Raw genomic sequence first — 16,501 nt, 5'->3', positions numbered from 1 at the left:
CTGCAGAACAACCGGTTTGACATTCAAATCCAGCCATTCAAACATTTATGGCAGAAGGTAATTTTATACTCAGAGCATGTAGTCTTTGGGAAATATACACATGTTTCAAAATTACAATTTAAGTGCTGAAGAAAATAATTAAATGTATAAATTAAGATATATTTAATAAGCTGATAAATATCTATTTGTCAGTGTTATACTTGAAATAGGCATGGTACTTTAAATGATATTCGTTATCTTCGTTAAATCTGCTATCAACTTCACTCGTGGAGCTAGGGTGGGTACTTCTTATATATATGGTCAATATATTGTATTATGAAGATACAAAATACAGTTTAGGGTCTTTAATAGTTTCCACTTTTATATCAAAACATGTATATCGAATCAGCTGCCTTCATGCAAGTATATAAAAAATTATGTAGCTTGGGGGTGGGGGGGAATCACAATGTACATTGTAGATAGGTTTGCGGGGGGGGGGGGCGAGAAACTATGTGTTTCTTTTTTACTCCGTGGAAGATATGAAAACTATGACGGAGTTTTATCGACTCAGCAGTCAGGCTCTATATGAGAGACGTTACAACAGGATGGTCTAATTCATATGAACATGACTGAGGGTATATATACTTGAGTCATACTAAATTTCAAGGAAGAGCGCGTACGAAATGATCGCCTCAAAACGTCCGGAATGTGACGATTGGTGCCGAGGTTGTCACTTATCGGCTCCCCGATCAACAGTGACTCGAGGAGGCGCGAGCGAACGTCGGAACACCGTCATCGATTGACCGAACTGACAAAACCGGCGGACAGCGGGGAGCGACTGTCAGTCGAGCTGTCAGATTGCGTCGTGAAACATCTAACGGAACGAGCGGCGGCTGTGTGAATACATCGGCCAGTTCGTATTGTCTTTGTCCCTTTTCTACATTCTCTACCAGCCATGTCGGAAGGAGCACATCAGAACCATCCCCACTACAGAAGTGATCCCGATGTGGAGCTTGCTCACAAAGTGCGACATTTGTCGACGGCTAGAAGTTTATCGGTGAGCAGCGACAAATCTCTGCCGAACACGCCGCCTCCTCACGCTCTTGTCTCCGCCGCCGCCACCGGTAAGCACAACGGCGGCCTGTTCATGGGCCCGCAAGCCTTCAGCGTCAGCGAAGCCGAAGAGCGTAGTGATGAGGAAGTGATGGAAGACTTGTCCAAGGCCTACAAAAATATTCTCAGTGGACTGGGGGAGGACCCAGGTCGACAAGGGCTGTTAAGAACACCCGAGAGAGCGGCTAAAGCCATGATGTTTTTCACAAAGGGCTACAAAGAAAGAATAGAAGGTATATTACAATGTGCAATCTTTTCCTTGTTGTTTTGTCAGGTCAATGTCAAAAGATTAATTGTATAATGAGGTTAAGTAGAATTTAATCCTCAAGCACTGGACGCAAATCAGGTAAAATAAAATTCGTTGATGGATCATAGAACTTCCATGGAATTCGATCCTGCTCATACAGCGTATGATGTATGTTTAGTTTTCTCAGGTATTGTGTATATCTCTATTATTTACATTATCATCTAATCCTTTGATATGTCACATCACTGTAAATACAGTGTGTGTATACTTAGGCCTGTTAAAGTCTACATGTTATTTGTGGAGAGGAACTAAAATTAAGAAGATTTATTTACTGCATACAACCATCCCATCTATATCTTCCCAGAGCTGCTGCACCCATGTTTTTATATAAGTATCATGTCATGTTATATCACTTGAAGATACGGATGATGTTGGCTTCATGATATATATCTACAGCCTTTAATAAACAGATTGATTTGTGAAATGGTTAGATTTACGCAGTAATTGCACAAACAGAAACAAAGAATTTGTACATCATGACCGTTATATTAACCAAGCTTCGATCAGGATAAACAACTTAATCTGTTCTCAAGGTTGCGTAAAATGTGAGAATACGATGTAGGCCAAGATCTTGTCGGTCTTGTGTGTATATGTAAAAAAGACCTTAACCTACATTGTCATTATTTTGTTGTTCAAGAATTTCCACAACCTTGAGTACAGATTAAGTTGTATATCTGAATGTTTAGTTAATGACCATTGTTAATTCTTGTTTGTCTTTGTGTTTTTATACATGTACATAATAATGCAGGATGTTTTTTTTTAACACTTTTTGGCTCAGTTCAAGAAGAATCATATCATCATTCATTGTGGGTAAAAATTAATAATCAGTACAAAGTGTTATTTTCAAACAAATATTGCTTTGTGGTAGGTGATAAAATAAAGCTGTGCATGTCAATTTTTTGTTTTGCACCTGGGAATGTTTGTCTCTAAGTGACAACATGTCACTTAATTCTAGCACCTGTAAGTGTAATTAAATGTAAACCTCCAACACCAGTGAGTTTTCTGCAGGTATGTGTTACGTGATCCACTCTTATTGATGTAGCCCAGTTATGACTTAAAAAGTCTTGATTTTAACTGACTTTTAACTTAGTTTCACATAGCATAGCATAAATATCTCAGGCTACAGTGGTTTTAGAATTGTTATTAATAGTATACACGAGCTGGCAGACAAGGTTATAGGTTCAATCCCAGTCTTGGACATGTGATTCCTCTGCTCTCATTTTTCTTATTTGGTCAGAGACACTTATAGGATTGTTCATTGTCTTCCACCAGTGTGGAATCCTAGCTAGTATGTACACGTAACTTAAAAAGAAGAGTCATCAGAAACTTGATAATAAATGCTAACCCGGGTACTACAGTTTTCTCTCCTTAAGACTGACTACCATTGTGAAAGTGAAATATTCTTGATTTAAACAACTGAACGATGAAATAAATAAATAAATAAGGACATTTTTAAGTATGAGTGCACACATGAGTGTGTCAGGCCTCTTTCATAAGAGAAGTACTAAATGACCTATATGGGGCATTGAAGATTTCCGGCAGATGAGATTTACATAAAATGTAACCCCACTTGTAACTCCAGACCTTTGTGGGTACTAAGAGAAGCCTATCTTGTTACAGGCTCAAGTGAGACTGTCACCCACATCGCCCAGCTGTCTTTCCAGCCTTCCTATCATTTGTCAGATGTTGATTTTGTAGGTTGACTTGTGACATTTCATCAGACTGGTATTGGACATTGAGAAGGTTTAAGCCCATTGCTGCCATCATCATGGATGTTTGATGTGCAACTTGTTGATAGATTAATGGACTCACAATGCAAGAGTCTGGAGTTTTAGAAAAGAAAAAAAAACCCAGATCAACTGTAAATTAAGTATGCATCATGTGAAAGGCCAAAAAGTATCGATTCCATGAGGAATGAGGGTCTGTGGGGGGCTTTTTCCACCAAATTGTACACACTAAAGCACAGAATGTTTTAGCCGCTCCCTTTGCTTTTTATGTTTCTATGTTCAACACTTATTTTATTTCTACATTTGTATTTAATGTGGAAATATGACAGTTAGTGAAATTCTTCAACCTTTTTGCTTTCCAGCAAGGTTATGACTTATCCAAGCATATTCAAAGAGCATATCCTGTGTAGACTGATTAAATTATAGTCTTTGTGAATCCCTGGAATTGACCAACCCAACCAGTGTAATTTTGTCGTCAGACTACAAGCAGGCACATATTTTATACCCATCAAGGTTCAGTTTTAAATTGCAATGAAATTTACACCTTTGTGTGTGAAATGGGTGAGGAATTAGGACAGCAAATGTTAAAGATTAAAAAAAATATATGTCCAAATGTACTACCTCAGTGTTTCAACTTTTGCGTTTTATTAACTGTAAAAAGAAATAGGCAGGATGATATTCTCAAAATATGTATAATTGTGTTTCAAAATCAAGAAAAGTGGTCTTTTATCTGTATATTTATTTGCATCCACACAACGGTAGAGAGGCACAACGGTATGTTCAGCTGCACTAATACATGGCTTGGAGGGGGCGGGGGGGGGGGGGGGGTCATGATAATTTAAAACTGTCAAATCTCTTGAGTGTTGCTAATATGTGATAATTCTTCCTTTGTTGTGTCATGGTAAAGCTGGCAGAACACCTGCAATGGTTTTGTTGTTCTGCATGATAACATATTCACATCTGTGTGAACACTGAACTGCTACATTTCTGCCTGCAGCTGTCAGATAAAGCTGTGATTCCAGTACAGGTGACCTTAAGACTTTTCTGATAGCTCAACACCTGACCCACCCATAAGCCATGTCGGCCCCTATATCTAAATAAGGAATTAATTCTTTAAGATTTGCTGCATGTTTGAAACCTGCAACAAGGATTTTCAGTTTTATTATAGCGTCACTGATGCTACTTTTAAAGATTTCTGTAAGGGACTTAAATCCACTGGCTGTACCAGTAGAGACAAAATTTTTTGATCTTCTGCTGTTTTTAACTCTTAATGAGCATATAAGAGGACGCATGCTAGCATAGTGAGCTGTAGTACTACTCATCTCACAATACACTTGATTAATGTGGTCAAGTGTGTGGGTCTAGCCCCATACACTGTGTGTCTTCTCATCATGCATACTGAGTTATCAGCTATTTCTCTGGTCTTCCCTCTAGCTGCCACCGTGACATGAAATACTGAGTGATATAAATCAATACAATCACTAAACAGATACAACTGAGCAGAGAACTTGACAGCACTTTAATACTGAAGTATTGTGCTTAATTTCTGACTCTAGAACTTGTGATTACTTTTATTAGCTATACACACTTGTGAAATTCTTTTTCTAGTAGTAAATGCAAGACGAAGGTAGACCCATGGAATATACTTTTTTTGTTCAGTTTACTTTTACATAACAGTGGGTCAGTAGTATGAAGATATAGTTAATATAACTGTTATATTAGCCCCAGTCAATATACAGTATGTACAGGTAGTGTAAATTATTCCTTATTCCTGAGTATGGTGTACTTCATAAAATGCATTGCACATAGTAGTTTCCATTATTCAAATAGATGATCATGTGTTAATGTGTTAGAGCACAACCTAAAATAGCTCTTGGAATGAAAGACAATTAAGTTTGTCAATCTCTACACAGTACTGCATCATTGCATCCAAATGGACTGAATGATAAACTTTGTTTCCATTCCAATGCAGATCGTGGCATTCCAGAACTCAACTCTGAGTTTACTTCAAATTGATTTCCTTTTTCCCTTCCCACAAGTAATTTTTGTGGAGTGCCTGAATTACTTCAATATTAGGGCTGTTACACTGGAAAAAGCCAAACTGTTATGTAAGGCTTGTTAATGGGTAAAAGCTGCCTGTTTAGAGATTGATCACGCTAAAGTCACGAACACAGCATAATATCACACTGCCATGTTACTCAGAGGCTAGTTTTTCATCTTATCGATTTGTGTGTCGAGTGAATTGTTTGGTTGAGAAAATCTCGACTCATATGCCAGACCACAGGCATATGTATGATGTGGTGAAATTACACGAAAAAAAAAACCTTTCTATCGGTGGCAGGAACAAGAAACGCCCATTTTCTCTCTGCCAGACCGGATATTGGTCGGCACTCGGTCTTTCGGTTGTAATTTAGCTTTGATTAGTGACTGCAGACAAGTGGCCATGTATTACGGTAAGCAATGGCTGAGGGAACACTTTCCATTCATGCCCGTCAAAATGCCCGATCAATAGACTTGAAGCCTTTACCTCGGCCGGCTATTATGTCCAGCAGACGTGGGTGTATGTTTGAATTGTGACGGCTCCGATGGCAACCATGTGAAGCATGGCACTAGGTGAAGTCGGGTGATTTGGTGAGATTGAAGAGCGTAGCTGGGTGCGTAGAGCCCAATACCCCCTCCCCCACCCTTAGCCCACCTCTCTCATCTCTGCGATTGCCCGCATCATTCAGCTATCAGATCAATAGCCCTGTGTACGGTGCCAGAAGTCAGGCACACAAGACCACCCAATAACATTACATAGATTGATCGTGGCAGAATGATAGCCACTGCAATGTACAAGTACATGCCAGATCTGCTCCTTTATTTACTCAACATTATCCACAATTATTGGGACCCCATTACCAATTAACCGATGCAGTTATATTATTAGTGGTTGGATAATCTGTCCTGAGTGAAGCTTGAATTTTTTTAGACTAGTATGATCCTTGAGAGACAACACTAGACCAAATTAATGTATATATGCATGGGTAAAGTAGCTGATATAAAGTTTAAAAAGCATACCTTTTTATTTTTGTGATTGCATAACCAAGATACCAGAGTTCGAAAGAAGCAATATTGTGCACATCAAGAAATTCAGAAGTGTCACCATGTTATCAGTTTTAACTGATTTAGCATGAGTTATTTCTATATCCAGAAACACTTCTTTTTCCGCTTACATCATGTACACCATGTTGTCTTTTAACAGTATGAGCATGAGATACGCTTGCAATGACATCTTGCTTCAGGTTTCCTTACCATGACATATCCGATGACCGATCTATAAATAATTGCACGTTAAAAGTCATCAACCACGTGACAACAAAATGGCTATGGCTGTTTAGGTCTGCTGCCAGACCTTGTCTAAGGTTATATTAGTTGTTGTCTTTTCTATTAAATCTATCATACAGACATGTTAGATTGGTTACCTTTATTAATTATAATTGTTCTATTTGTGATTGTTCTTGTACAGGTCATACATATTGTTTTTGTACAGGTCATACATATTGTTCTTGTACAGGTCATACATATTGTTCTTGTACAGGCCATACATATTGTTCTTGTACAGGTCATACATATTGTTCTTGTACAGGCCATACATATTGTTCTTGTACAGGTCATACATATTGTTCTTGTACAGGCCATACATATTGTTCTTGTACAGGCCATACAGGCCATACATATTGTTCTTGTACAGGCCATACATATTGTTCTTGTACAGGCCATACATATTGTTCTTGTACAGGCCATACATATTGTTCTTGTACAGGTCATACATATTGTTCTTGTACAGGCCATACATATTGTTCTTGTACAGGCCATACATATTGTTCTTGTACAGGTCATACATATTGTTCTTGTACAGGCCATACATATTGTTCTTGTACAGGCCATACATATTGTTCTTGTACAGTTCTGAATTACTTTGATTGATTTATTTATTTTATTGGAGTTTCACGCAAGAATATTCAGGTTACTAGCAGACCATGTACAGCATTTGCTTTGATGTAAGCAGGGAAGGGTCATGAATTTTCTCGCAGGGGAATGTGTTTTTCTTGAATGCAAAGAATATGTAGCTTTCCATTAAATGTTTGCAACTGCATAGGGTTATAACTGTTTTACCTCATCTAACTCCTTTAACACTAGATGCTGTTTTAACACTTTGCTTGTAACACTTTTTGTACCTGTCAAAGGTGTCGTGTCAGGTGTCATTTGTATGTGTGAAGACACTATCCAAACACTATAAGTGCCTGTCATCATATCTCAAGCTTAACACATAGTATTTTTCTCTGTATGTTTCAGATATTCTGAATGATGCGGTATTTGATGAAGACCATGATGAGATGGTGATAGTTAAAGATATAGACATGTTTTCATTATGTGAACACCATTTAGTTCCATTTATAGGAAAGGTAAGAGCAGATGTTAGTAATTTTTATGTGATATTTTCTCAACACCATTTCTCTCATTTTCCTTCACCAATGCACCAATTCCTTCACCTGTTTTACACCTTTTCTTCTCATACCATGTACACTCTTTTCTGTATTTTGTGACTTTTCTGCATCAAATCCACATTGTTCATCATATATGTTGTACAATTTTTTCTTGGTCTCTTTATTGTTGTTACATTTGTGCACCAGAACTCTCTTTTTCTTGCATTACACCAGTCCATAGCTTGCTTCACACCCAATTTTCTCACTTGTTTCATATCTCCCATTCACAAGGGTCACACTTTTTTTTAGTAACAGACATGTACTTGTTTCAGATCTTTCTTTACTCAGATCAGAACCATGTAGCTTCATCACTTTAGTCATTTGTGTTTTGCCCATGTGTCGCGTTATTTTAAATCTTTCCTTCCCTTTATAGTGTCTGTTAAACCATATTTTACTTCATTCCTTTTGTTTGCTTACACAGTTAAATTTTGACAAGGGGATATCTTTTCCTTCACTTGCATCACATGTGTTGGCCTAGCCTTTCTTTGTCTGTGTCACCACTCCCCCACTGCTTTGTCTATACAAATGTGATCGGTTGTAACTGGGAAGCTCTGTCAGCAACCTGCAGATGGTTGTGGGTTTCCCCCAGGCTGTGCCCGGTTTCCTCCCACAGTGATAATGTAATCTGACTCGTGTCGCACATTCTTCCCATTTGCATCATATATGCACCACATGTCTTCTTCACCTCTCTCAACCCATTCCGTCTTCCACATATATGGCACAGCATTGTATTTCTGGGTTTTACTTAAATGATGTTGAAAAGCACACACTAGGTTATGGCATAAACCATTAATTCAGAGAATGAAGTAACCTACATGGGTAAAAACATTGTATGAAAAGTAATATGGGAATCAAAGTTATCAAAGTTGCTCCTAACTTGCTAATGAAGTTGTTGGTTAGGCTCCCCAGTGGACATCTGGAATCATTGTGTTCTGGGGCATCTCTGGATATCTGGCACCATTGGCCCAGAGAGCCTATGTCTCTAGACATCTGCTATCTGGTATCATTGGTTCCCTGGGTCCACTTCTCTAGAAATTTGGGGCCATTGGGTCACAGGGTCTATCTCCCTGGACATTTGGGGCCAGTGGTTCGAGGCCATCTCTAGACAGCTGAGATCGTTGGTTCCAGGCCATCTCTTGACATCTGTGACCATTGGCTTTATTGCATCTCAAGACTTCAGGGACCATTGGCCATAGATCTCTAGGCATTCTGGACCATTGGTTCCAAGGGCCTACCCTAATTCTGCAACCTTTTAACCACCACTGGGACCATTATGTTGCATTCTGAGAGAACTTTGGGGTGTAGAGAAATAATTTGCGCAGTTTGACAAAGTTTGCATTTTTAGACACAAACAAATCATTTTTAGCCTAAGTTTCATAATAATTGTATGAATAAATTTCTCTGAAAAACTGCTTTAGTGGTTGAAAAGGCATAAGATCTACAGTAGATATTTAGACATCTGGACCATTGTGTCCTAGGGTCTACATCTGTACAAATCTGGGGCCATTGGCTCGCAGGGCCTACTTCTCTGGACATTGGCAACCATTGGCTCACAGGGCCTACTTCTCTGGTCATTGGTAACCTTTGGCTCGAAGGGCCTACTTCTCTGGACATTGGTGACCCTTGGGTTGTAGGGATTACTTCTCTAGACATCCTCATCTGTTGGTTCCCAGGGTTTACTTCTCTAGACATCTTGGGCCATTGGGTCTTGCAGCCTAGTTCTGTAGACATCTGGGACCACTGGATGGCAGGCCCTACTTTCCGAGACATTTGGGGCCATTGGACCCTAGGGCCTACTTCTCTTGACATCTGGGGCCGTTGGGTCTTGCAGCCTAGTTTTGTAGACACTGGATGGCAGGCCCTACTTTCCTGGACATGTGGAGCCATTGGGCCCCAGGACCTACTTCTCTTCACATCTGGGACCATTTGATACAATTCTCCACTCGACCCTCACCTTAATATTGTGCTTTGATAGTTTCCTTTTTTGCCCCTTTCCCGCAGTTTGCCTCTCCCAATGTGAGAAAGTGACCACTTCCTTAAAGGATATCCAGATATGACCCATCCAAGAGAAACAATGTCACCTACATGTAAATAAGCTCTTGTACTGGGTACATCTTTTTTCATTATATTGTGTAAATTTATGCACTTTGCAGGTCCCTCTTGCATAAAACATAAAATAAGTATATTTTTTCTCAGGCTACAGAAAATGCACACATTGGACTAGTACGGCAGTTAAAACCTTACACAGTGTACTTTACTTGAATAACTGAATTTAAATTTTGATTTTTTCCCATGCTGACAAAAAATGAATTACACTAATCTGGTCAAATCACGAAGCTTAACATCCGAATACTATGATATCATTATAGATGATTATATCAAAAAATATATACATGAATAAAAATATTGTCTGTTTTAGTTCACAGAGTTGACATGGTGTGTAAATTGTTGGTATTTTTTGTGCAAAGTTTTCTTTTATCAGCAGGCATTCTACACTTTTTATTATAACAAACTAGCCCATTTAAAATCATTCCACCATAACAAAGATATTTCCTTCCTGTTAGAGTTGAAAACTGCTCATAATTGAGCAGTTCAATAACTGGTCTAAATTTCAGTCTCTCTTATATCTGTTTTTTTTTTTTTATTTTCTGCTCATTAAAACTACATAATTACGTGAACAAAAATTTCAAATACATGGAATAAAAGGTTTGACAGGTGGACATTTATAAGTTGTAATTTGCTGTGGTACATATCTGTGCTATATTTGTCCTGGTATCACATAGCTAACAAGTGTGTGTGTATACATTGTATGTTGTTAATGTGGTGTGTATTTAATTTATGAGGTTTGAATGGATGATGATAAATTTTACTGATTTCTTATTATAGCTGACTGACATGGCTGAATGCTGACACAAAAAATACAAATATTGGTCTTGAAATAAATAGACACAGATAATTGCTATATTTGCAGTATCAGATTTTTCATTCAGTACATGTCTATGTCATCATTTGCTGGTTATATAGAAATGAAAACGTTGATTTTGTTATTTGTTGATTTCAGGTCTCGATAGGATATCTACCAAATAAGAGAATTTTGGGACTAAGTAAGCTAGCTAGGTGAGGATATTTTAGCTGAACCAATGCTGTGATTTTACTTCTACAGTTCTGAATGTTAAGTATAGGCCATTTAGAAAAATGCTGCCAATTTTTTGTTGATTTGAAATTCTTTTGAATTTGAATTACGTAATACATATGCACATTTTCCAGAAATGATATGCCCTTCACTGTCTTTTTGTATTGGAGGCAAACCAAAACAGTTTCTAACCAGGTATAGATTGATAAACCATTCAGTCCATCGATCTCCAAACAGGCCTTTTCTTATGTATTTATATACTTACATAATTGATGTTTTATTGTACACATACCTTTTTGACGATGTCACTAAAGCCCTGGCTGTCAGGTTTATTTGTGGGAGGAGGGAAAAAAAGCAGTGCCTATAGGGAAAGTTGGTACTTTTTACCACTACCAGGTACCTGATATCAGGACATAAATCAGGTGAAATAACTACCCAATCAGTGGGAGACACTGTCAAAGATCTTTCTGGCAAAGAACTAGTTGTCTCGATTGATAACCTTCTAGAGAACATTGCCAGCAGCACCCCTTTCTAACAAGCCTGCATGTTTATTAAACTCGTTCGAATATGAATGTAAAGCTAAAAATTAACTATTAATTTGTGAACAAAAATAAGGCAGTAAATCAGAAATTCTACTCAAGATGTCTTAACAGACAGATGCTACTGTCCAAATCACTGTTTATTACAGGAATTGACTGAAGTCTATTTTATTTACATAAGAGTTAAATTATGTAATATCTTATTCTACGTGTAACTTGTGTGTGGAGGGTTTGAGGTTCTGTCAGAATCCCTTGAGAGTTTTTGTCAAGCTCCTGTGCAGTGTAATGATGCCTGTAACTCTCTTCATTTAATGTAAAACTATATGAACATCAGCTTAGATGTATGCTCAGAAACATTTGGGATTTAATGTAAAACTACATGAACATCAGCTTAGATGTATGCTCAGAAACATTTGGGATTTTTTAGAAACTACAAATGATCAATTTAATAAGGATAAATGATCTCCATAACAAAATCTTAAGCCTGAAAACGTACGCAGATGTCAGTCAGTCACAATTTTAGAGTGTGTGTTTTAAATACAAGATTAACCTTTTATTGTCACACTTGCTACAGCTGTCATAGTGTTTTGTTTCTTTGCAGAGTCGTGGAGGTATTCAGTAGAAGGCTTCAAGGTATGTCCATTCAGAATTTGACTTGAACCAATAATAACAATATACAATTTGAATCATATCTACATGTACACATAAAGCAGTTACTACTACTAGAAGATAGGTATTATGTGAGATCTTTTATAATTTCATCATTCAAGCTCCAAATCTAGATCACTTTTAGCATGCTAAGTGGAAAGCAGAAGTCAGATCTCAATAATTCTCACACGAAATGTGTGCTATTTTGAATACACAGTTATTAATAGTGGCACTTCATATCATTATTATGAATATATTAACTACTATGTGTAATTCACAGTTTGGTTTGGCAAATGTTATCAATACTTTATTCTTCACCATGCTCATGTTTCCAAGCTGGAACTAAATTAACACAATGTTGAATACTTTTGCTGTTAGGGCTTGTCTTTGTCTGAAAACTCATACACTGTGCACAGATTTGTCAATCATGTTTACAATTTGCTAGCTCATGTGTGATTGTTTTGTGACCTTTTCTACTTTTTTATATTGCTTTAATTTATTTATTACTTGTAAACAGTGCACATCCATTTAGACATTCACATTTTGTGTCATTGCATCATTGTCACTTGTGTATAGTCACTAATAGTAATTAATATTGTGGTTTTTTGTGGTACATTGTATTTACATATTCTGATAAAGTAGGCCTTTCTTTTGTGTAGTTTCTTTGCATTGCATTTTATATAGACACAATGAACAAAATTTGCAACAGGGTGCTTATTGATCAGAAGATAAAATGTCAATTACAGTTGATAAAATTAATGATTATCTGCTAACTGGTGGATGGAAAGGGAGATAACCACATGCATATTACTGTATTTCACCTAATGTTTAGCATTTTTCAAGTGACATTTTGCTTGATTCTGATTCATCGACCATATAGGGTGACTCTTTTAGTGTTTTGTTAAGGATTATTAATTTCTCATCAGAAAACTTTGTGTTGACATCAAAAATATCCTTTAAAAACTATTGTGTGCTTTGGAAAGTGCCTTTTTTACATATGAAATTTTAGGGGAAATTATGGCACTAATAAGCCTTTTGTTACATTGAATAATAGTAGTTTTAAGTCATGGAAACAAATTTTTTGGATTACATTACATGGTCAGTGATACATTGATAAGATAGTTATCCTTATTACAACAGAGAATAGGGAATCTAATATTTCATCAATACAAGTTAAAGCAATTAATTTTATCTTGTAATCTGATATAATTTTTGGTGTAACAGTATAACAATTTTTCTGAAGCATTTGCTTTAGATTGATTTCATTTATGCTCACCATATGTGACCGTGTGAATTAATATATCTTTCCTGTTCCAGTGCAAGAAAGGTTGACTAAACAGGTAGCAGTGGCAATCTTAGAGGCCATCCAACCCAATGGTGTAGCAGTTGTAGTAGAAGCAAGGTAAATCTTTCCGTTGGAATTACTTAAATTTTAAATCTGGAAAGGCATTAAGTTATACATCCATACCAGTTTTATATAGACAAACAGTTTATTGTTTGTGCTATTTAACCATGAGAAAAACCTGCCATGCTATGGAACTGTATGAAGTTTTTTCTTCTTTAGCCGAGTTTGAAAACTTTTCTGAATATAATATATGGGATAATTTTCAGAGATTGTTGGAAGATTTGGAAAGGAGGAGAAATTGTGCTCAGCGGATTTTTAATATTGTAAATTAGAACTGATAATGGCTTTGTATATTGCTGTAAGTAATAAGATTTGACACTATCTTACACTGACTGTATTGAGAGAGTAGATTCAATCTAAAATGGCTTCTTAGTATATATTTGTTGGTTTGAGTGGACAATTTCATGCACAGAAACCAATTATTTTAAATACCTGAAACACACATAGGCAACACCAATTTAAATATTTGTTTCCCAAGCAGAGTGAATCTTTTTTAATGTTGGAGCGTATAAAATTAAAACGAACAAAGCAATTAATTTGAGATGGTTCGTTTATATCTGCCTGTAAATGATTAGAAAACCTTAAAACATCAAGGCAAAACAAAATAAAAAAAGTTGATTTTCAATTTTATTTTGATTCCATTTTTTGGGAGTTTTTTCAGTGTTTTCTCAGCCTTAAAACATGCAGTAAAGTTGGTGTTGCCTTAATGTATAACAAATAAATATTGAAACAAGTCAAAACTATAATATAATGACATAATTCCATGGAATGGCGTATATTGTATGTATTTGTATATTCTTTCTGTTCACAGTCACATGTGTATGATGATGAGAGGGGTACAGAAGCTAAACAGTAAGACAGTGACTAGCACAATGCTGGGGGTCTTCAGGGAGGACCCTAAAACGAGGGAAGAGTTTCTTAGCCTGATCAACCACAACAAAACCTAACTGATCAGTCACAACACAATCTGACCAATCAACCACAAATAAAATTTGACTGATCAAGCAAAGCAAAAAAATCTGAATGGTTAGTCACAAGAAAATCTAAAAAAATCAGTCACAACAAAACCTGACTAATCAAACACAAGAAAATTTAAATGATCAACCACAAGAAAACTTAACTGATGAACTACAACAAAATTTGACTGATCAGCCACAACACAATATAATTGATCAACCACAAGAAAACTGATCAGTGACACAGTATAATTGATCTACCACAGCAAAACTGATCAGCCACACAATATAATTGATCAACCACAGCAAAACTTAACTGATCAACCACAACAAACAGTCACTCATAGCCAAATCATACATTTCTACTTTTGGCTAGTAAATTATCAGGAACAGACATGCGCTAATTGATGGCGATTCAACCTAAACAAGCAGTCAGACCAGCCAAAATAATCATAACACATATTAGAACAACTCACGGTAAACATGAACTATGATGAAGGCCAAAATAAACAGAATGTCACTGCGGTAAATGCCCAAATAACCAGTCATGTTAAATATTAGCCATTTCTGGGAAACAAGAAGAAATTAACATGCTCCAATGGGCCAGTTACCCAGTGCTAACATACATGTCAGGTACAATCTGACAACCATGTCAATCAGTGCTCAAGATTTAAGTTGGGCTCATGTGGTGCCTGGAATCATAAACAGCTTAAAAGTGATCAGAGGTCGCCAGCTTTGTAGAAATAGGATTTATTCACAAAGCAGTACAACACTGCATTTATTTGTGAATTCTGTTTGTTCGAAAGATTGCATAAATGTGAATAGTGCATGCGAATAAGTTGTTTCAAAAGTTAGAAGAGGTTTCTCATGATGATATCCATGATAATGGTGAACATCATACTATGCCCCAGTCATCATGCACAGCTGGGGACATTTCTAGTACCAATGTACAAAACATGTTGACAACCAGCACTTAGCTATGTGTAGTAAACAGGCACTCAGTGGATGAATATTGGCTATGAGTGTCGGCGTCCGCATTCAGCATATGAACACGTGATCATTCACACACGCAGACACTCAACAAATAAGTATTGGGGACTGTCGTGGTGGCGGCACTCAACAAGTGATCACTGGGTGGTGCTTTTATCGAGGTATTATACCTTAAGATTGTACACCATTCCTATAATACAGAGTACACAGTTATTTATTAATATACCTTAGAGTTGAGATTGTTTTTGGTGAAATATGAATTAGATGTATGTATATGTTTAATATTTGTTGTTTTATGAATTGTTCAAAAAAAAAAAAACGTTCTACAAGAGAAATTTATATACATATCCTGTTTACAATTTTTTGTTGTTTTCTGTTCAAATGTCATATAAAAATAATTCAGATTTGCAGAAATGCAGTCGTATATTGTTCTTTGAGACTTTTTGGTGCCAATGTTCCAAATTCTGTAAAGCTGATCCCCATTTGTTTTTAAGATATGTTTGGCCTGAAAATATACCGAATAAAATTTAGATTACTATGTAACACATTTTGTCATCATTTAAGGCCAAAATATAATACATGTATTTATATGTTCTTCAGTATGAAGACATGCACGTCAGTTCATAATTACAGTTATAGTGCGTGTAACTTATTTTCTGTTTCCCGTTAAATTCATAATATGAAATTCTGTCATAGGCTTAAGCAAGGACTGAACCATTCTTATCCCCAAAAATGGCAAACGGGCAATTCACATACTCTGACTTAAACGGCTTTCATACATTGTTCGAACATGTTTTCAATGATTTTAATTTTTAAATACATTTGTTAATTGTATGCTTTAATACTACTTATGTGGGTGGTTGTTTTTCAACTGTATTGGTTTTATACTGTAGATGATTTAATACATGTATAAGTGTGTGGAGCTGAAATTTTATCATTCTTAATGTTGGGTAAATTTATCTTGAATGATTGGCTTGTTTGAAATCATATGATGAAATTAACACACCAGTGTGAGGTTTAAATTCTTCACTCCTCTGAGCCAACATCAAAAAAAATGTCGGTATTCAACAGTTTGTAGCATGTTTTGTTAATTTTTAATCCTGATAAGGGATTTGATAGAGAGAATGTGTATGTGGTAGGAACAGTTTTATTTCAAGACTCCATATGTTGTGAGT

General features: G+C 36.5%; 1 protein-coding gene across 1 annotated transcript; it reads left to right on the top strand.

Annotated features, from left to right (window-relative positions):
- The first annotated feature begins 822 nt into the window (after positions 1-822).
- Positions 823-16,112, top strand: LOC135466431 (GTP cyclohydrolase 1-like). Its single transcript, XM_064743896.1, has 6 exons — positions 823-1,325; positions 7,465-7,574; positions 10,717-10,772; positions 11,929-11,960; positions 13,293-13,377; positions 14,192-16,112. The coding sequence occupies exons 1-6, from the start codon at positions 935-937 to the stop codon at positions 14,325-14,327; spliced, it is 810 nt and encodes a 269-aa protein (XP_064599966.1). The 5' UTR covers positions 823-934; the 3' UTR covers positions 14,328-16,112.
- The last annotated feature ends 389 nt before the right edge of the window (positions 16,113-16,501 follow it).

Source organism: Liolophura sinensis, chromosome 6 (genome assembly GCF_032854445.1).
Source record: "Liolophura sinensis isolate JHLJ2023 chromosome 6, CUHK_Ljap_v2, whole genome shotgun sequence".
Classification (NCBI taxonomy): Eukaryota; Metazoa; Mollusca; class Polyplacophora; order Chitonida; family Chitonidae; genus Liolophura; species Liolophura sinensis.
The sequence above is the reverse complement of the archived record's forward strand: the minus strand, read 5'-3'. Positions and strand labels throughout refer to the sequence as shown.

Coding starts and splice junctions, on each gene's coding strand:
- LOC135466431 (XM_064743896.1), top strand. CDS start 935: ATGTCGGAAGGAGCACATCAGAACCATCCCCACTACAGAAGTGATCCC. Junction 1,326..7,464: donor CTACAAAGAAAGAATAGAAG/GTATATTACAAT, acceptor TGTATGTTTCAG/ATATTCTGAATGATGCGGTA. Junction 11,961..13,292: donor ATTCAGTAGAAGGCTTCAAG/GTATGTCCATTC, acceptor TTCCTGTTCCAG/TGCAAGAAAGGTTGACTAAA.